Raw genomic sequence first — 16,814 nt, 5'->3', positions numbered from 1 at the left:
GAAGTTTCCAAGAACACGCTTTCTTTCTGGCTGCGTGAGGTGATCAGGAGGGCGTACGAGGCTGATGGTAGTGACTACATGAATACGCTCCGTCCGAGAGCCCACGAAGTCAGGATCATTGGTCCTTCCCTTGCGTTCCGCAAGAACTTCTCCATTGCCCACAGGTCCTTGGACTCTTTTTCCTTGGGACCTGTGGTGGCTGCTCAACACGTTGTGTAGCTAACCCAGACCCTCACAGGCTGAACAGCATCGATTCCTGGTGTGACTGTAGAATGGATGATGAATGAGTGTGACTGGCTCCTCTTTATCATCTTTTTCTTCCCTCTACCTGTGGGCAGAGGGATACGGTCGTCACCCTGCTGGAAAGGATGAGATGCATGTAAGCTACTCGACCGAGCCCCATCCTATCCCTTTCATTAGGGATAGGAGTGAATATCCACCACTTCCCCCAACAAGGGGGGGATAGTGGAAGCTAACAAGAGACAAACCCATAACTTTATGTTGCCTCTTGCAAACAGGAACAAGTTCTTGCTTGCTAGTTTTAAGAGATATGCTTGCCTCTCTCTTATTACTTGGGTCCAGAGGTCTGACCATTGATCCTGCGGTGGACACCCCAATCAATTGTACAGAGGCTAGGATACCCTCCCTCGCTCTTACGACCAGGGAAGCAATCCAAGGTTGGGCGAACACCAGTCTGTTCACAAAGACTCAGATTCCTCCCACCAAGAAGTGAGTCTTCCTATTGTAAAAGGACCGATGGTTTGTATACCGTACCGGAACAAATGACAATTTGTCCAAAATTGCATTTTTCCTAACTATACAAACCTGAGGTCCTTTTACACATAGTCCCACCTCATGCCACCCCTCACTCTGCATTTTTTGCCTGGGCCTAAAGCAAAAGTGATTCTTCACCTCCCAGTCGCGCGGCACGCGCACTGTCGCACAAGCAGTTAACTACCAAACTCCCTTATTCGAAGCTTACAACCATCCAGCTGCCGCTAGTTACCTTCCTATTGTAAAAGGACCTCAGGTTTGTATAGTTAGGAAAAATGCAATTTTGGACAAATTGTCATTTTTTTATCAATTTCATCATAAAATGCACTTTTTGTGATAAAACTATTAATAAAAACCAAGTAGAAACATTTTTAGTGGGTTTTTCTTGAGTTTTAACTAACAAAATAGGCTGTTTTTAGCATTTTTATAGGGGTTCCAACTATTCGTGGGTTCTAACTATTCACGGGGGGGTATGGTACACATCCCCTGCGAATCTTGGGGAACCACTGTAGTACTTTACTTGCATTCTGATGTGGTGTGTATCCAGAAACTTCCAAATTTTAACTATATAGTATATATGTACAGTAGTACCTCAAGATACAAAAGGCTCTACTTACGAAAAACTTGAGATACGAAAGCCAATGCGAAAAATTTTACTGCTCTACATACGAAAGGTTGTTGCTGTAAAGTCCCGAGATTCGCCCGGACCACCGAGAACAATTTTAAAACTCCCGCGCCGCCAACTGAGTAAACTCGCCACCATCCTCCCGCTCTCCCATTGGTTCCTGATGCTAGTCACCCCATAAGGTCCTGCTCTCCTATTGGTCAGCATCTACCCCTTGTGCTTTAAGTATTCTATTGGTAAAAGGTTGCTGTAAATTGAAAAACTTATTCATGCAATACTTTATAATAAAAAAAAAAAAACATTAGGTAAAGATAGAATAAAGAATAGAAATGAATGGTTATTATACTGTTTGGTAGTTTCAGTAGTTGAAGAGAGAGAATGAAAATTTATGGCTTACTGTGTAAAAGTGATTGCTTGGCGATCGTTCGATACAAGTGCTGGATGTAAACAGACGTTTGGAAGTTTTTTTTTTTTTTTTTATTATAGTTAATGGTTACTTAATAATTATTTGAAATGAGTACATGCAATACATTTAATAAAAAAATTGTGAATTAGATATCATAAAATATAAAATAAATCAGACTGCCAACAAATACGTATTTTTTAGAATTTTTCTTTGGTTTTATTATTACATTACGTATACGTATGTTTCATTATAGCTGTCAGAAACTCGGTATCTCCATTAGGTAAAGATAGAATAAAGAATAGAAATGAATGGTTATTATACTGTTTGGTAGTTTCATTAGTTGAAGAGAGATACTAATGACAATTTATGGCTTACTGTGTGCTAGGAAAAATGATTGCTTGGCGCTCGTTCGATACTCGTAAGACGGGTAAGAGCTGAATGTAAACAATCGATTGGAAGGTTTGTTTTTTGTTTGTTTGTGTATTATAGTTAATGATCAATTAATAATTATTTGAAATGAGTACATACTGATTATTTATACATTTTATTGGCATATTCTAAGCTTTTAGCTCTTAGATTTAGATGTCAGAATCATAGACTAGGCTACAGTAGCAACCGCTAACATAGGCTAGGCTTATTGCTAAGGGACATATGCTAAAGTCCTAATATATGCAGTAAAAATGGGGTTGAACATTACATGCAGTTGAATATTACTCTAGTATGTACAGTATTTTGCCTTTTTGGAGTCATATTTCTTCTGTCAGATCGGCGTCGTAACCCAAGAACATGTGTTTTAGGCCTGGAAATATAATTTACTGGGGTGTTTTTGGAGGGCTTGGAACGGATTAGCCATTTTACATGTAAAATGTGTTCCAAGATATGAAAAACTCATGATACGAAGGCCGTCTCGGAACGGATTAATTTCGTATCTCGAGGTACCACTGTATACATACTAGCTGAGCAACCCTATGCTGCCTAAGAAAACTCTCTCTCTCTCTCTCTCTCTCTCTCTCTCTCTCTCTCTCTCTCTCTCTCTCTCTCTCTCTCTCTCTCACCAAGATTGTTGCTTCAGTTATATTGCCCAGCATTTTTGACATTTTATATTTCACCACTTCTCGCCCCTATTCCTGTTGGGGGTGAACTTGGACTTGAAGGGCACCAGGAGTGTCTCTCAACTTGGACTAAAAGGGCATCAGCAGTGTTATTATTCATCTCGGTGATCTCAAATCCTATGGATTAGGCACTTAATATCTGTAGTTTTTGGTTATTTTTACTTATCACCATCTTCCCATCCCCTTCTCATCCCCCTTTCTATCGGGGCTAAACTTGGACTTATAGGACATTGGGAGTGTCACTGTTCATCTCAGCGACCTTGAAAACTATAAATTAGACACCTAACATCTGTCTTTTCTGGTTATTTTTACATGTCATTCCCTTCCCACCCCTCCTCCCCCACCCCCCTTCCTATTGGGGCTGAACTTGGAATTGAAGTCTATTGGGAATGTCACTATTCATCTCAGCAACCTCAAAAACTATGAATTTGACAATAATTTCTGTTATTTTTATGTTACCCCCCTTCCCACCCCTTACTCACTCCCCTTTCTGTTAGGGCTAAACTTGGACTTAACACGTTTCCAGCGATGGGACCCACCAGTGGGTCACACTGTTCTCTCATTTGCTGCAATGTGACCCACCGGTGGGTCCCAGTAGAACAAAATTATTTTTGTTTATTTATAAAAAAAACTTAAACTTTTAATTGCAATTATTATTTTAGTAGATCAGTATTGCTATCAAAGGGTTGAATTATACAAAAAAAATAAAAAACAAAGTTTTATTGAAATAATTGCAAAGAAAATTTGTCTGACATTCAGTATATAAGAAAATTAGTTTTCCATTCCATTTGCTAATGAAAAATCATATCACTTGTTATGTTTGAGATTGAAACATGATAAACATAGATATGGAGTGCCATCACATGAGTCACAATATGTGGAAACCTTTGTTGACTTGATTTTGGCCACTTTGGATCCTTCATTTGCTGCTAACATTTCGTAGCAGCCTCTGCATCGTTTCCTTGTTTTCTTTTCTGTCCTTCTGCTTCTTTGAGACAATGTGAAGATTTTCCTGAAATATTCATACTTGTTTTTCCTGGTTTGTTATTTTCCTTCATGATACCACTAGTATAGTATAAGACAATAGATTCCTTGAAGTAATTATTTGTTTGTAAACATCAATAGGCCAAATTTGGTTATCTGTAGACGATGGATGCACAGTTACACAAAGTTCTTTCCCAGTAAATCCATGTTGTTGAGCTTTCTTAGTCACTTTTATCCACTCAGCATTTGGTGGACTTGTGTTTTCATTCAAAATTTCTTCCTCATTTTCTTCCTCATTTTCTTGCTCTTCTTCAGTGATTTGATTTTCAGAATCATCATGGAGAGATTTCACTTGATGAACTGCTTCCTGTTGCTGAATGAATATATTCATCATCAGAAGTGTCTTCTTCAGAAGTGTCTTCTTCAGAAGTGTCTTCTTCAGAAGTGTCTTCTTCAGAATTGGAGCTTTCATTTCTATCAGATTTTTTTTTACTTCCATAAAAGTTGGAAGCCAACATTGTAACACCTGCAAAGATGATATGCTGTGTAAAGTTTTGATACTAAGGTAAAACCATATATAAAATTACTGATTGATTTATAGAAATTTAGAAAAGATTCAAAACTATGGGTCATATTAGGTCATTCACTGCCTAAGAAAAAAAAAAGACAGAAAAGGAAACCCTTACCAAACCCTCAAATATATAAATTACATATAAATAAAAAAAAAGACAGAAAAGGAAATCCTAACCAAACCCTCAAATACGTAAATTATATATAAATATTTATTACATGATAGCAGGTCTCAGATACAGAGTGATTAGCTACAATTAGAAAAAAAAAATTCAAGTGGGACCCACCGGTGGGTCCCATCGCACTGCAGTAATAAAATTTTCATTCAGATGCGATGGGACCCACTGGTGGGTCACGGCTTTTCTTACCTCAACAAAGTCTATCTTGTGAGAGACAAGCATGAACAACCTCTCCCTTTGTTGTCTCATTTGGTACTGATGATAGAGCAGTTTTACTACTGTCGCAGTACCAGCATTCCAGCCATTATGGCTGTCGCAGGAAACGTGTTAAAAGATGGTTGGAAGTGTCACTGTTCATCTCAACGACATCAAAAACTATGGATTAGACATTAATACCCGTCATTTTCAGTTTTTTATGTCCCCTCCCTTCCCACCCCTTCTAACCCCCCTTCCTATCAGGGCTGAACAAGGAATTAAAGGGCATCAAGAGCATCACTATTTATCTCAGCGACCTTGAAATCTATGGATTAGACACTGATATCTGTTGTTTTAGATTATTTTTTATGTCACACCCCCTTCCCACCTCTTATCCCCCTTTCCACCCACATCCAACACTCCCCCCCCCCCCCCCCACAGCCCCCTTGGTGTCGTGATGTCTTACCCCCACAGTATTTTTTCCCAGATGCTAAGTTTTATGCTTACCAAATTTGGTTTAAATATCTCAATGCATGTAAAAGTGTATGTCACAAACACACACATACATAGTACTGTACATTCATTTTTGTATATACACATACATATACAGATATACCACACTTACACATGTTATTCCAAGAAATCAAGTAAGAAGTAGAATAAAAACAATAGAATGAAGCATAGGTGGTTAGGCATGGTGAGAAAAGATGGAAAACAGTCAAAGTAAAGTTTTGTTTAATTTATTCCTAAGGATGGAGAACATAACAGTAGGTACAGTCACTACCTAACTTTTGAATGAGTTATGTTCTGGAAGAAAAAAATTGTATTTAGATTCATGCAACATTCAACATTTTTTATTTTTTCCATGCTTTAAAAGTTATGAACTGGGAGAGAATTTTGCAAGAGCAGCATCTGGCATTGGAAATTCATGAAGCAAACAATGCATACTGCCATCTATTGACAAAAATACATACTGAGCATTTACCATGGGAAGAGGAAATATAGAAAACGAGGATTCATCAAAGAACATGTTTAATTGGGAAGTTAGAAATAAATAGAAATATTTTACGAGCATGAACGACAGGTTAACAGACCAAGTTCTTCTTCCTTGTGTTCTGTTCTTTCCAAAATGTATAGGCATGCAAAGCAAAATTTGAACTTATGGATAGCAAAGTGGAGGGCTCCGAATAGTTTTAACTTGTGACCCTGCTGTTCGTATCTGAATGCTTGTAACATGAATGTTCATAAGTAGAGTGGTGATTGTACATTAAAGTTTTTGTAAACATCCAGGGAAGGCCGGAAACCTAAAGAGGAAAGTTACAATTAAGAATAGAAACTTTCATGATTGTGTAATTTTAAAGTGTGCATCTGCAAGGGATGGTAGTAGAAGTAAGTGCCCCTGAACTGGCACTTTTGCACTTTGTCAAAGTATTTTGCCTTCCAGTAAGAGCTAGAGTTTCTCTCTCTCTCTCTCTCTCTCTCTCTCTCTCTCTCTCTCTCTCTCTCTCTCTCTCTCTCTCTCGTAGTAGCCATCTTGCTTGGTGAGACGTACCCGCGTGAAGTCACAATAATCAACAGATATCACAAGTTTAACATACGACTAGAATTTGAGAAATATCTAGAAGTGTACGACTAGAATTTGAGAAATATCTAGAAGTGTTCGTGAACTATCGGTGATAAGATTAGTGTGAAAATAGTAGGATAAAGCGTCTTCTAAGTTAGTTTATCAAGTGTAATACTATAAATCAGAACAAGATGGCAGTAAGTTCCAACTGCGGGAAAAGGTGGCGTAATTTGGCGTGTTTAGCAGATTCGCAATACGATGAGGTAGCAGGAAGGGAACTGGCATTTCTCATCTATGAAATCAGCAACAGTCCTAACCAAAAAGATACAAAAGCATTCATAGATATATTAGAAGGATATAATCCTTCAAACTGGAACAAATCTAATGAAAACATCTTGAAAATAATTGAAGAAGTTCCAAATAAAATCCAAGTGGTCAAGAGACTCATAAAGAAAATATACATAAACCAACATATTCCGACAAAGAAAATGAATAAGGTGAATCTTGTGAATATACTAATTGATGCATTAGGAAAAAGAATGCCAAAAGCATGCAAACTGTGTAAGGTTTGGTATAGCATAGTCAATCCACAAAACCTAATCAGAAAATGTGCTGCATGCAACATTCCGACCCATCCACAGTGTGCTGAGGTAATACAAGATTTGAGAAAAGATACAAGAATTTTTTGTTCAACATGTCTATCATGGATAGACAATGTTATTAAATCAAGATTGAATGTACAAATAGTTGAGGATGAAGAAGAGAAAAGAGAAGAAGAAGAGAATAAGAAGAAGAGAAAAAGAAGAAAAAGAAGAAAAAGAAGAAGAGGAAAACGGAAGAAAAGTAAACAAAAATGAAATGACAGAAAAAAATAAGGAAAACAAAGAACAAGATAAAAGTATGGATGCAGAGATACTCATTGATACTACATATGAGGCAATAAAGCAGCATACCTACGAAGAAATAAATTACGATATGACAACAGAAAAGCAAATCCCGAAGAGGCTCTACCCAGATCTATACAATGACGGGAAAGAGGAAAAAATAGACAAGAAGACAAAATCTGCAACCTTTTGAAAAGAGGGAATTGCAGATTTGGAGAAAGATGTTACTACAAACATCCTAAGATATGTCAAAAACTATGAAATATATGGTAAATGTGCATACTTAGATGGATATGGGGATGATTGCAGAGATCTGCATCCAAAAATATGTAAAAACCTAAAAGAAGGAAAAGGATGTAAGTTCGACAAAAAATGCAAATATATGCACCCTGTAGCCATGAATCATAATCAAATAAATAACCAACCAAGTAATAAAATCCAAAATAAGAAAGAAACAAATAAAGAGAGAAATCAAGAATATCAGGTAAAAGAGAAAAGCAAACCACCAATGAGATATGCAGAGGTGTCAGCAAAAAATTTCAAAGCATCAGCTCCGAAATTCTACTCAAGAGATAATAACTGTATTTATTATGCAAGAGGATATTGCAGAAACGGAGAAAATTGCAGATTCAGACACAAAATGAATAATTATGATGAAGGAAGATCAAATATTATGGAAAAGTTGGATTTTTTAATGTCAGAATTTCTGGAAATGAAAAAAAGAACAACATACCAGAACGGAAAGAGACATGGGAAAATCCTTATTACTATCAGTATTAAATGAAGGAGAAAAACACGCAAACCATCATAGTGATGAATGCGCAGGGTTTAGTTACGAGTAACTCAAAAAGAAAAATAGAGTACTTAGAAGAACTAACCCAAAATGAAAAGAAAATAGATATAATGAATATAAGTGAAACCTGGTATTCCCAAGAGACTGGGAATGATGATCAAACAAAAGGGTTCCAAACTTATAGATCAGATAGAAAAAATAGGAATCAAGGGGGAACCGCAATATATGGGAAAGACAAAAAACAAGGAAAAATATATGAGAAATATAGTAACTCAGAATGTGAACTAATAGCGGTAGAATTTGAATCTGAAAAATTGATGAACATAGTAATATATAGACCTCCTAATACTAAAGAGTTTGACTTAATAATTGAAAATTGGATGATATATGTAGAAATCACAAGGACTGGACTATTCTCCTATCTGGTGACTTCAACTTTCCTTTCGTAGAATGGAAAGAACGAATAGGAGATTGTGGTTGTACTTATACATATAAAAAAGAGAGTAATAGTAGTGCAGAAGATAAGAGGCAATTTGAAAAGCTATTAGATATGCTACTAGAATACAACATTCAACAAATAAATCACCTGCCAACAAGAAAGGAAAATACTTTAGACCTAGTATTTGTGAACGAGATGAATTATGTTAAAGAAATAATAGTTTATAATGCGAGTATTTCAGACCATAATGTCATAGAATTAACAGTTCATTCCAAAGCAAGTGAAAATAGAGATAAGCAAGAAATGAAAAAGTGGGAAGGATATGGAAAATACAACTTCTACAGTAAAAATATAAAATGGTCAGAAATTAATGAAGAATTAAACAAAGATTGGGATAACATTTTCGTAAGTGATGACATAAGGGTAAATACGGAGATATTATATAAAATATTGGAGATAATAGTGGAAAAATATATACCGAAGAAGAAAAGTAAACATCATTCATGCATACCAAGAGACAGAAGGATCTTGTTCCAGAAAATCAGAAAGTGGAAAAAAGGTCTTGCAAAAGAAAAAAATGCATGGAAAGTTATAGAACTAAAAAGTAAGATAGAAAATGCAGAACAAAAGATTATACAATCAAAAGAAAATGAAAAACGGGACTTGGAAGAAAAAACCCTATTAAATATCAAGCAAAACCCCAAACTATTATACTCATATGCGAAGAAGATGAATAAAAGAAGAATAGAAATAGGCCCTCTGAGAATTGAAGGGAGATTAAACGAATGAAAAAAAGGAAATTTGCAACATACTGGCAGAACGATATAGAGAATTCACCCCTAGAATAGATAATGAAGATAATGATATAGAAGTAAGGGATGAAAATAGTGAATATTTAGCTGACATAGATATTAATGAAGCTGATATTGTGCAGGCTATTAATGAAATTAAAAATGGAGCTGCTGCAGGGCCTGATGGAATTCCTGCTATTTTGTTAAAGAAAGTAGTTCATTCTATCGCAAAGCCACTTGCAATATTATTAAGACAAAGTGTAGATACAGGCAAGATATATGATGAGCACAAATTAGCATATATTACCCCTACTTTCAAAAGTGGATCAAGACTAGAGGCAAGTAATTATAGGCCTGTGAGTCTAACATCACATATTATGAAAGTGTATGAAAGGGTAATGAAGAAAAATATTATGAAACATTTAATAAAAAATAATTTGTTTAATAAAGGACAACATGGTTTCGTACCCGGAAAAAGTACACAAACCCAACTGTTAGTCCACCGTGAAAACATATTCAAAAATATGAAAAGCGGAAATGAAACAGATGTGGTTTATTTAGACTTTGCAAAAGCTTTTGATAAAGTAGACCATAATATATTGGCGAAGAAAATTAGAAAACACAATATCGTGGATAAAGTAGGAAGATGGTTAAAAGAATTTTTACACAACAGAAAACAGATAGTTATTGCAGACGACGAGAAATCGGATGAAGCCAAGGTAATATCCGGTGTGCCGCAAGGTACGGTGTTAGCTGCAATACTGTTTGTTATTATGATTGAAGACATAGACAATAATGTTAAGGATTCGGTAGTGAGTAGTTTCGCAGATGACACAAGAATAAGTAGAGAAATTACTTGTGATGAAGATAGGAACGCTCTACAAAGAGACCTTAACAAAGTATATGATTGGGCAGAGGTAAATAGGATGGTATTTAACTCTGATAAATTTGAATCAATAAATTATGGAGACAGAGAAAGAAAGCTATATGCATATAAGGGACCTAATAATGAGACCATCACAAATAAGGAAGCAGTTAAAGACCTTGGTGTGATGATGAATAGGAACATGTTATGCAATGATCAAATAGCAACTCTGTTGGCAAAATGTAAAGCAAAAATGGGAATGTTGTTACGGCACTTCAAAACAAGAAAAGCTGAACACATGATTATGCTTTATAAAACATATGTTCGTAGTCCACTTGAATATTGCAATATGATATGGTACCCACACTATCAAAAGGATTGCAAATATTGAGAGAGTGTACAAAGGTCCTTTACAGCTAGAATAGAAGAAGTTAAGGACCTAGACTACTGGGAAAGACTACAATTCTTAAAATTATATAGTCTAGAAAGGAGAAGAGAACGCTACATGATAATTCAGGCATGGAAACAGATAGAAGGAATAGCAGAAAATATCATGGAACTAAAAATATCAGAAAGAGCAAGCAGAGGTAGATTAATAGTGCCCAAAACTATACCAGGAAAAATAAGGAAAGCACACAGGACATTAATCCACTACGCACCAGCATCGATAATGCAGCGTCTATTCAATGCGTTGCCAGCTCATCTGAGGAATATATCAGGAGTGAGCGTAGATGTGTTTAAGAATAAGCTCGACAAATATCTAAACTGCATCCCAGACCATCCAAGATTGGAAGATGCAAAATATACCGGAAGATGTACTAGCAACTCTCTGGTAGACATTAGAGGTGCCTCACACTGAGGGACCTGGGGCAACCCGAACAAGATGTAAGGTCTGTAAGGTAAGGTCTCTCTCAGGTGCAGTAATAAAATAATTTGGTAACTGATAGAGTCAATTCTACTATCGAAGGCTCATCTTTATTTAGCTCTCTGTAGCAGACTTTCAAGGCAGTTTAGATTAAAATTTCAAAACATCTTTCACACGAGCTGATGGACTTCACAGATATGTATCTATGCTTCAAATTCATCAGTTACAAGAGTTGAGAGGGAAAAGAATACTACTCCTTTACTGTATAGAATAAGATCATCCTAGGAAGTTGTATTTTAGTGGTCTGTTTCAATTATATTACAAGAAATCGTTCTCTTTATTACAGGGAATGTACACGCAGTGGGTTTTGTAATTTTATGCACCTGAAACCAATATCCAGAGAATTGAGACGAGAGTTATATGGACGTAGACGAAGGAGGTGAGTATTTTATAACTTGGAAATAAACTTCTTTGGAAGCACTTAGTAGAAGGACATTACAAAGTATTATGAATTGTTTAAATTCTTTTCTTGAGGCTTACACCAAATTATTTAAAGGAATTTGAATTAATATAAGCAGATCATTATGGAAATAATAGAAGTTAAAAGGAATGCTTATTAAGGAAATTCATGTGAACACATACGTGAACAGTTCTTTATTATTATGTGGGATGGAAATTTTGTGTAACTTCACTTAGATCCTTAGTTCCTTTAAAATCAGTTTAAATCAGTGATGAAATGGGAAAGGGGGAGCCAGCTTGTGTGAAGGGTATTAAGATTAGATTGGTAAATTGACCAAGCACTAATAATAGTTTATTTATTTATTACAGTGGCATGCTGCTTACATTAATGTGTATACTAATAGGTCTCAAATCAGTCAGATAAAGTTTTTAAATAAGATATTTTTTTATATTATGCAGCAATTTGTCATTGGATATATTCATAATTTATTTTACAGTTTGGAACCTTCTTGCAATTCATAAGAGAGAGGCTCCTGAGAAACAGGTTTAATCCCCCATTTTACTCATAATTTATCTCTGCCAACAACTTCTGAGTTCCTTTCCCATATATCAAGATGTATCGTAATTAGTTTATATATGAGATAGTACTTTGTCCAATCACAATAATGGAAAATTGAGCTGATAACGATGAAGTATTTAGTATCCTCGAGTAGAGTAAGGATGGTGTTATATTAAATTTAAATATAAATGGTAAGGATCGATGTACAACTAACAGAGACAAAAAGGTAATGAATTATTATTAAATTGTTTGTTTTATGCATTACTTGACCCTGATTATGTATGAAAGTAACTGAGTTTGAATTTAGCAGGAAAATGCTAACATTAATACATAGAACTCATCACCATCCACAACAGGAAATAATGTTTCACCTTATCCAGAAATCGTATGGAAAACAGGTACTATAGATAGTATGCATCATTATATGACCAACAATTGTATTTTGAGGCCTTCTAAAATCCATCCAAATTCAGATGTACAGATATTATATATGAAAATATATATTTAATTTTGTCTTGACGCCTATGATAGGTCACCTTCATCGCGAAGCCGTCGAAGAAGGTCAAGATCGCGAACCCGGAGATCCCGATCAAGAACTCACAGGTCTAGATCACAATCAAGGTCATCTCAAGAGAGAAGAAGAGAACAAAGGGACACCTCTACATCTGCTGATAGAGTTAGTGCCCTTCCCCAAGAGAAAGAGCAAAGGGAAGGTCGTTTTGGTCGGTATTAATGTTCCAGTAGGTACTTGCGGTCCAATAAGACAATAAATCCTCATCATTTCATAACAAAGCTGTCAGTCCTAATTAGCCTTCATTTGGTTTCAAAATCTTAAACACAGTTTTTGAATCTTGAGGATGAAAGGAGAATAATAGCTAGAAAATAAGCCATTTAATGGGAATATGCACATGGATCTTTGACTGATTGTTGAATAGAGATAGCTGGCTTCATTCTTTCCCCAGTCTTTAGCATACAACAGCCACGTGAGTTTCCAAGCTGAGTTAGGTTTGGAAATAAATATAATTTAATATCTGTGTTCTCTTTTTGTTTGTGATATTATATAGATTACTGCTTCATTGCTGTCTATAATTTGTATGTTCTTTTTCTGTAATTATTCTTGATTGAATTTATTGCTCAATTTCCTAGCCAAAGTTAATAATCTTTCACATTGTTTTGGTTAATTACCTTACTGTACCCTCTGACTACTGCAAAGTAAGCAGTAGTTCATTTATGTTTTGGGTTATCCATTCACATTTTCTCAGTTCCTAAAAGTAATCAACAAACAACTTTAAAACTAAATATATTTTTTGTTTCTTGTGTCTGGATAACGTTTACATCATAGCATTTAGTATTTTTTCTACTACTATAATATTATTCAGTATTACCGTTTGTATTTTTGTGAAAGTTGACGATTATACTGTTGCTAAGTATCATATGGCATTCTGTTGCTTGCCGCTGGCACTGTAAACCCCCAGGATTCGCGTTCTTACAATTTGCGGACACGGCGATTTGTGGATTTCTGTATGGAATGTGTATACACATCATCCACGGACAGTTCACCTATTCGTGGTATTTTTCACAGAGATATTCATTGATTATTGTATTTTCATATTTTCATGACTAAATACATATGTACACTTTTTGTGATAAAACTATTAAAATCCTCTGGTAAAAACATTTTTAAATTATTTTTTTGTTTGAACTATCAAAATAGGCAGTTTTAAGCGTTTTTAGAAGGGTTTTAGTATTCGCAGATTTTAGCGATTTGCTGGGTGGGTGTTGGGGTATCTATCCCCCCAAAAAGGGGTCCACTTTATTTATTGTCGCAGCTTCTGTAATTTTATAGTACCAATACATCAGTACTATATATTTTCATTATGGTCATGATTTTAGAATGTAATTCTGTTGGAATGCCTAATAGATTTTCTCAGGGACTTCTAATTAAGTTTGCTTTGTTTTATGTCCATAGACACAGATCATCACCTTATTAAATTGATGAAGTTATCAGTTTTTTATATAACTAAGAAGTTGAAGTTTTTTAAATGTTTGTTGAATAATGACACATGAAAATTTGAAACAAGTCCCCTGTGCCATATGGTCAGAGAGCCAGCATACTTATGATGGTGCTTTATGGCATTGGCCGAGACCTTCAAGTTTTTGTAGCTTTTTCCTAAAGGATGTGAGCTTCCTTTCTGCTAATCACCTCAGTGCCAGGAGGGCAGTAGGCTCATGGGTGTCCTATCACAGTGTTTTCTGAGTTTTAGTTTTAAAAGCCCTCCATATACCCCAAAAGAAGCATGATTTGATCCTGCCAAGTTTCTTATTCTTTTAGTAAAGTATTCAAAGATGGTGAAGAAGTCACTAAATCCATGCAAGAGCAAGAAGCCAGTCTACCGTAAGTGTGATCTTTTAGTCCAGAAATATGAAGAGCACCTTAGAATTTTGAGACATCCCAAATTTTTCTGCTAAAGCACAGTGGCAAATTAAAGACAGCAGTGTTTTATTGCTTGCTGTGACTTTTTTTTGTGTAATTTTGTTTACAGTAAGTTAAAAAATGGAAACAAGTCAGATTGACTTGAGTTCGCTCAAAATCTTTGGTTATGATGTCATTTGACATCACCAAATTCTCCAAGATTTTTGGTATAGAATGATAACACTAACATCTTTGGAAATCTCAAAAGGTTGGTAAATCGGTTTGCTTTGAGCCTGAAATGCAGACTTGTACTGCTTTGGTCAACTAAACTCGTCTCCATGGAAATTAGATGGCATACTTCACGGCTGGGACAAGCTGGAACTTTCTTCTTTCCCTTTCCATGGTCTGCTTTGCCAGGTTCTGAAGAAGCTGAGGGCTTCTAATTATTAACCTCACCTTCACAAGTGCTACGACGGTCCAGCAATACTCTTAATACTTATAGACTTATCAACCCTTGACCTCTCAGTTTATTGGTTGGTACTCTGAAAGGCATCAGATCTATCAGTACCTCTATACCCTTTGTTAGATTTTTTCTTCACCTTCATCTGCAGAAGTTGCTTGTTCTGAGAAGTGAGTTCCACATAAGTGTTTAACTACTGTAGCAGCATCATTTCATGTCTTCATTCCCCTACTAAGGCTTGTTTTCAACTGCTGGGTAATACCTCATTACAACTCCAACTTCTTGCTAAGTTCTATTTGAGAAAGGGGTTGTGTAAGGGTTTATGTATTTACTGGGGTCTTTGATCATAGGTCACCTGTTATGTCCAGATGTTGTACATTATCCTTCCTCCACATCATTTATATTAGTTAATTCATCTGTCATTTACCTTAGAGGTATAGACATTTAGGGCTACAAGCAGCCATGGGTCACTGGAATGGATTGTACCTTCCTTGTGCATTTGTTGAAGTATTGATGTTACAGTCAGTTGCTTCATTTTCACGGTATTTCAGACACTTTGTTCCTGACTATTTATGTCCCTAAGTGGTACTAGAGCCATCAGAATATCTCTGTAACTGGAGATCATTTTCTCTTGTCCACCCAGCAAAATGTAACTGGAGATCATTTTCTCTTGTCCTCCCAGCAAAATGTAACTGGAGATCATTTTCTCTTGTCCTCCCAGCAAAATGTAACTGGAGATCATTTTCTCTTGTCCTCCCAGCAAAATGTAACTGGAGATCATTTTCTCTTGTCCTCCCAGCAAAACAGCAGTTTAGGCTAATTATGATCGTTGGGTTTGCATGAAACATTTGTAGCTTTTATAAAATAAAATTTTTGTACATATATAATACATAATGAAGTGCCATGCTGTTAATCCCCCCCATGATCTAGCCTTTAAACAAGTTTTATGTAAAAGAATGAGGTCATCCACCTCTATTTACTGCTGGGTCAAAGATGTAAATGTGCATAATGTCATCAATGGTTGATTTTCCAACTAATCATCTTTATCCGTTTTTTAAACTTTATAAGCTAGTCTGGAGAATTGAACACTACAAATTAAAGCTATTTATGGTTGATGGGTTTGTATACAAAATTTTATTTTACAAAAGCTGCAATTTTAGTTCCTGCAGAAGCACAGGTATTATATTTTATGGATAAATCAAGAGTATATTAATTTATATACTTTTTGGTATAGAATATGTATACAAATGTATTCAAAACTATTTGCAGGACTAAAATACATACATAACTGTATATTGATTAGTAACAGGACTGTAAAACACACACAGTTCTGTATGATGATAAGTAACCATTGTTCTAGATGTTGCTTTACAGAGCTATGGTCACTGTTTTAAGTGGCTTTTCAGCTTTCATTTTTATAATTTCTTGGAAGGTTATTGCTGCTAACTTTTATGTAAAAGTTTGTTTGTATTTAACTTCCTGTACTTGCTCACCTTTATGATATAGATGGATTTATTTTATTAGTATGGTATTATTGTCAAGTAGTAATACTATGTTGTAAAATGTACATCAATTTTGTTTTCGGTTTAAGTAATTTTTTTGTGTCCAACTGAACTGCTTATTTTTGTATTTTTGTTTACATCAGGTTTTATGAATGTTGTCTGTAGGTTTAAACCTGACTGTTGTGTGAATCAGTTTTGTCAGTTCACTGTCATCAGCAGAGAATGTCATTTAATTTATTTTATGTCAAAGTTGAAATATAGGGCATACATACTTAAAAGTATATTTCTGATATTTTCAATTTCTTATTGTTGAAATGTTTAATTTGATATGTTGGTGAATTCTTTTGCATTAAACATGTTGAAAATTTGAGTCTA

At 35.4% G+C, this 16,814-nt stretch overlaps 2 protein-coding genes across 6 annotated transcripts in view; one reads left to right on the top strand and one right to left on the bottom strand.

The window, feature by feature from the left end:
* Positions 1–16,814, top strand: part of LOC135202354 (splicing factor U2AF 26 kDa subunit-like) — a 144,934-nt gene extending 128,120 nt beyond the window's left edge. For all 5 annotated transcript variants that reach the window (XM_064231716.1, XM_064231720.1, XM_064231717.1 and 2 more), the window contains 2 exons: positions 11,393–11,485; positions 12,596–16,814. In XM_064231716.1, coding sequence (XP_064087786.1) covers positions 11,393–11,485; positions 12,596–12,797 — 295 coding nt within the window. In that variant the 3' untranslated portion in view covers positions 12,798–16,814. The remainder of the gene's footprint in view (positions 1–11,392; positions 11,486–12,595) is intronic.
* LOC135202035 (uncharacterized) lies at positions 3,624–5,238 on the bottom strand. The gene is made up of 2 exons (XM_064231309.1): positions 4,840–5,238; positions 3,624–4,427 (listed from the first exon to the last, which is right to left on the bottom strand). The coding sequence occupies exons 1-2, from the start codon at positions 4,897–4,899 to the stop codon at positions 3,972–3,974; spliced, it is 516 nt and encodes a 171-aa protein (XP_064087379.1). The 5' UTR covers positions 4,900–5,238; the 3' UTR covers positions 3,624–3,971.

The sequence above is a fragment of the Macrobrachium nipponense genome, chromosome 30, assembly GCF_015104395.2.
Source record: "Macrobrachium nipponense isolate FS-2020 chromosome 30, ASM1510439v2, whole genome shotgun sequence".
Taxonomy (NCBI): Eukaryota; Metazoa; Arthropoda; class Malacostraca; order Decapoda; family Palaemonidae; genus Macrobrachium; species Macrobrachium nipponense.
This window is presented reverse-complemented; position numbering and strand designations above follow the sequence as displayed.

Excerpts from the sequence above, each read along its gene's own strand:
- LOC135202035 (XM_064231309.1), bottom strand. The coding sequence starts at position 4,899 with ATGAGACAACAAAGGGAGAGGTTGTTCATGCTTGTCTCTCACAAGATA. Across the intron at positions 4,428-4,839 it reads ACAAGATAGACTTTGTTGAG|GTGTTACAATGTTGGCTTCC; the intron begins GTAAGAAAAGCC and ends TCATCTTTGCAG.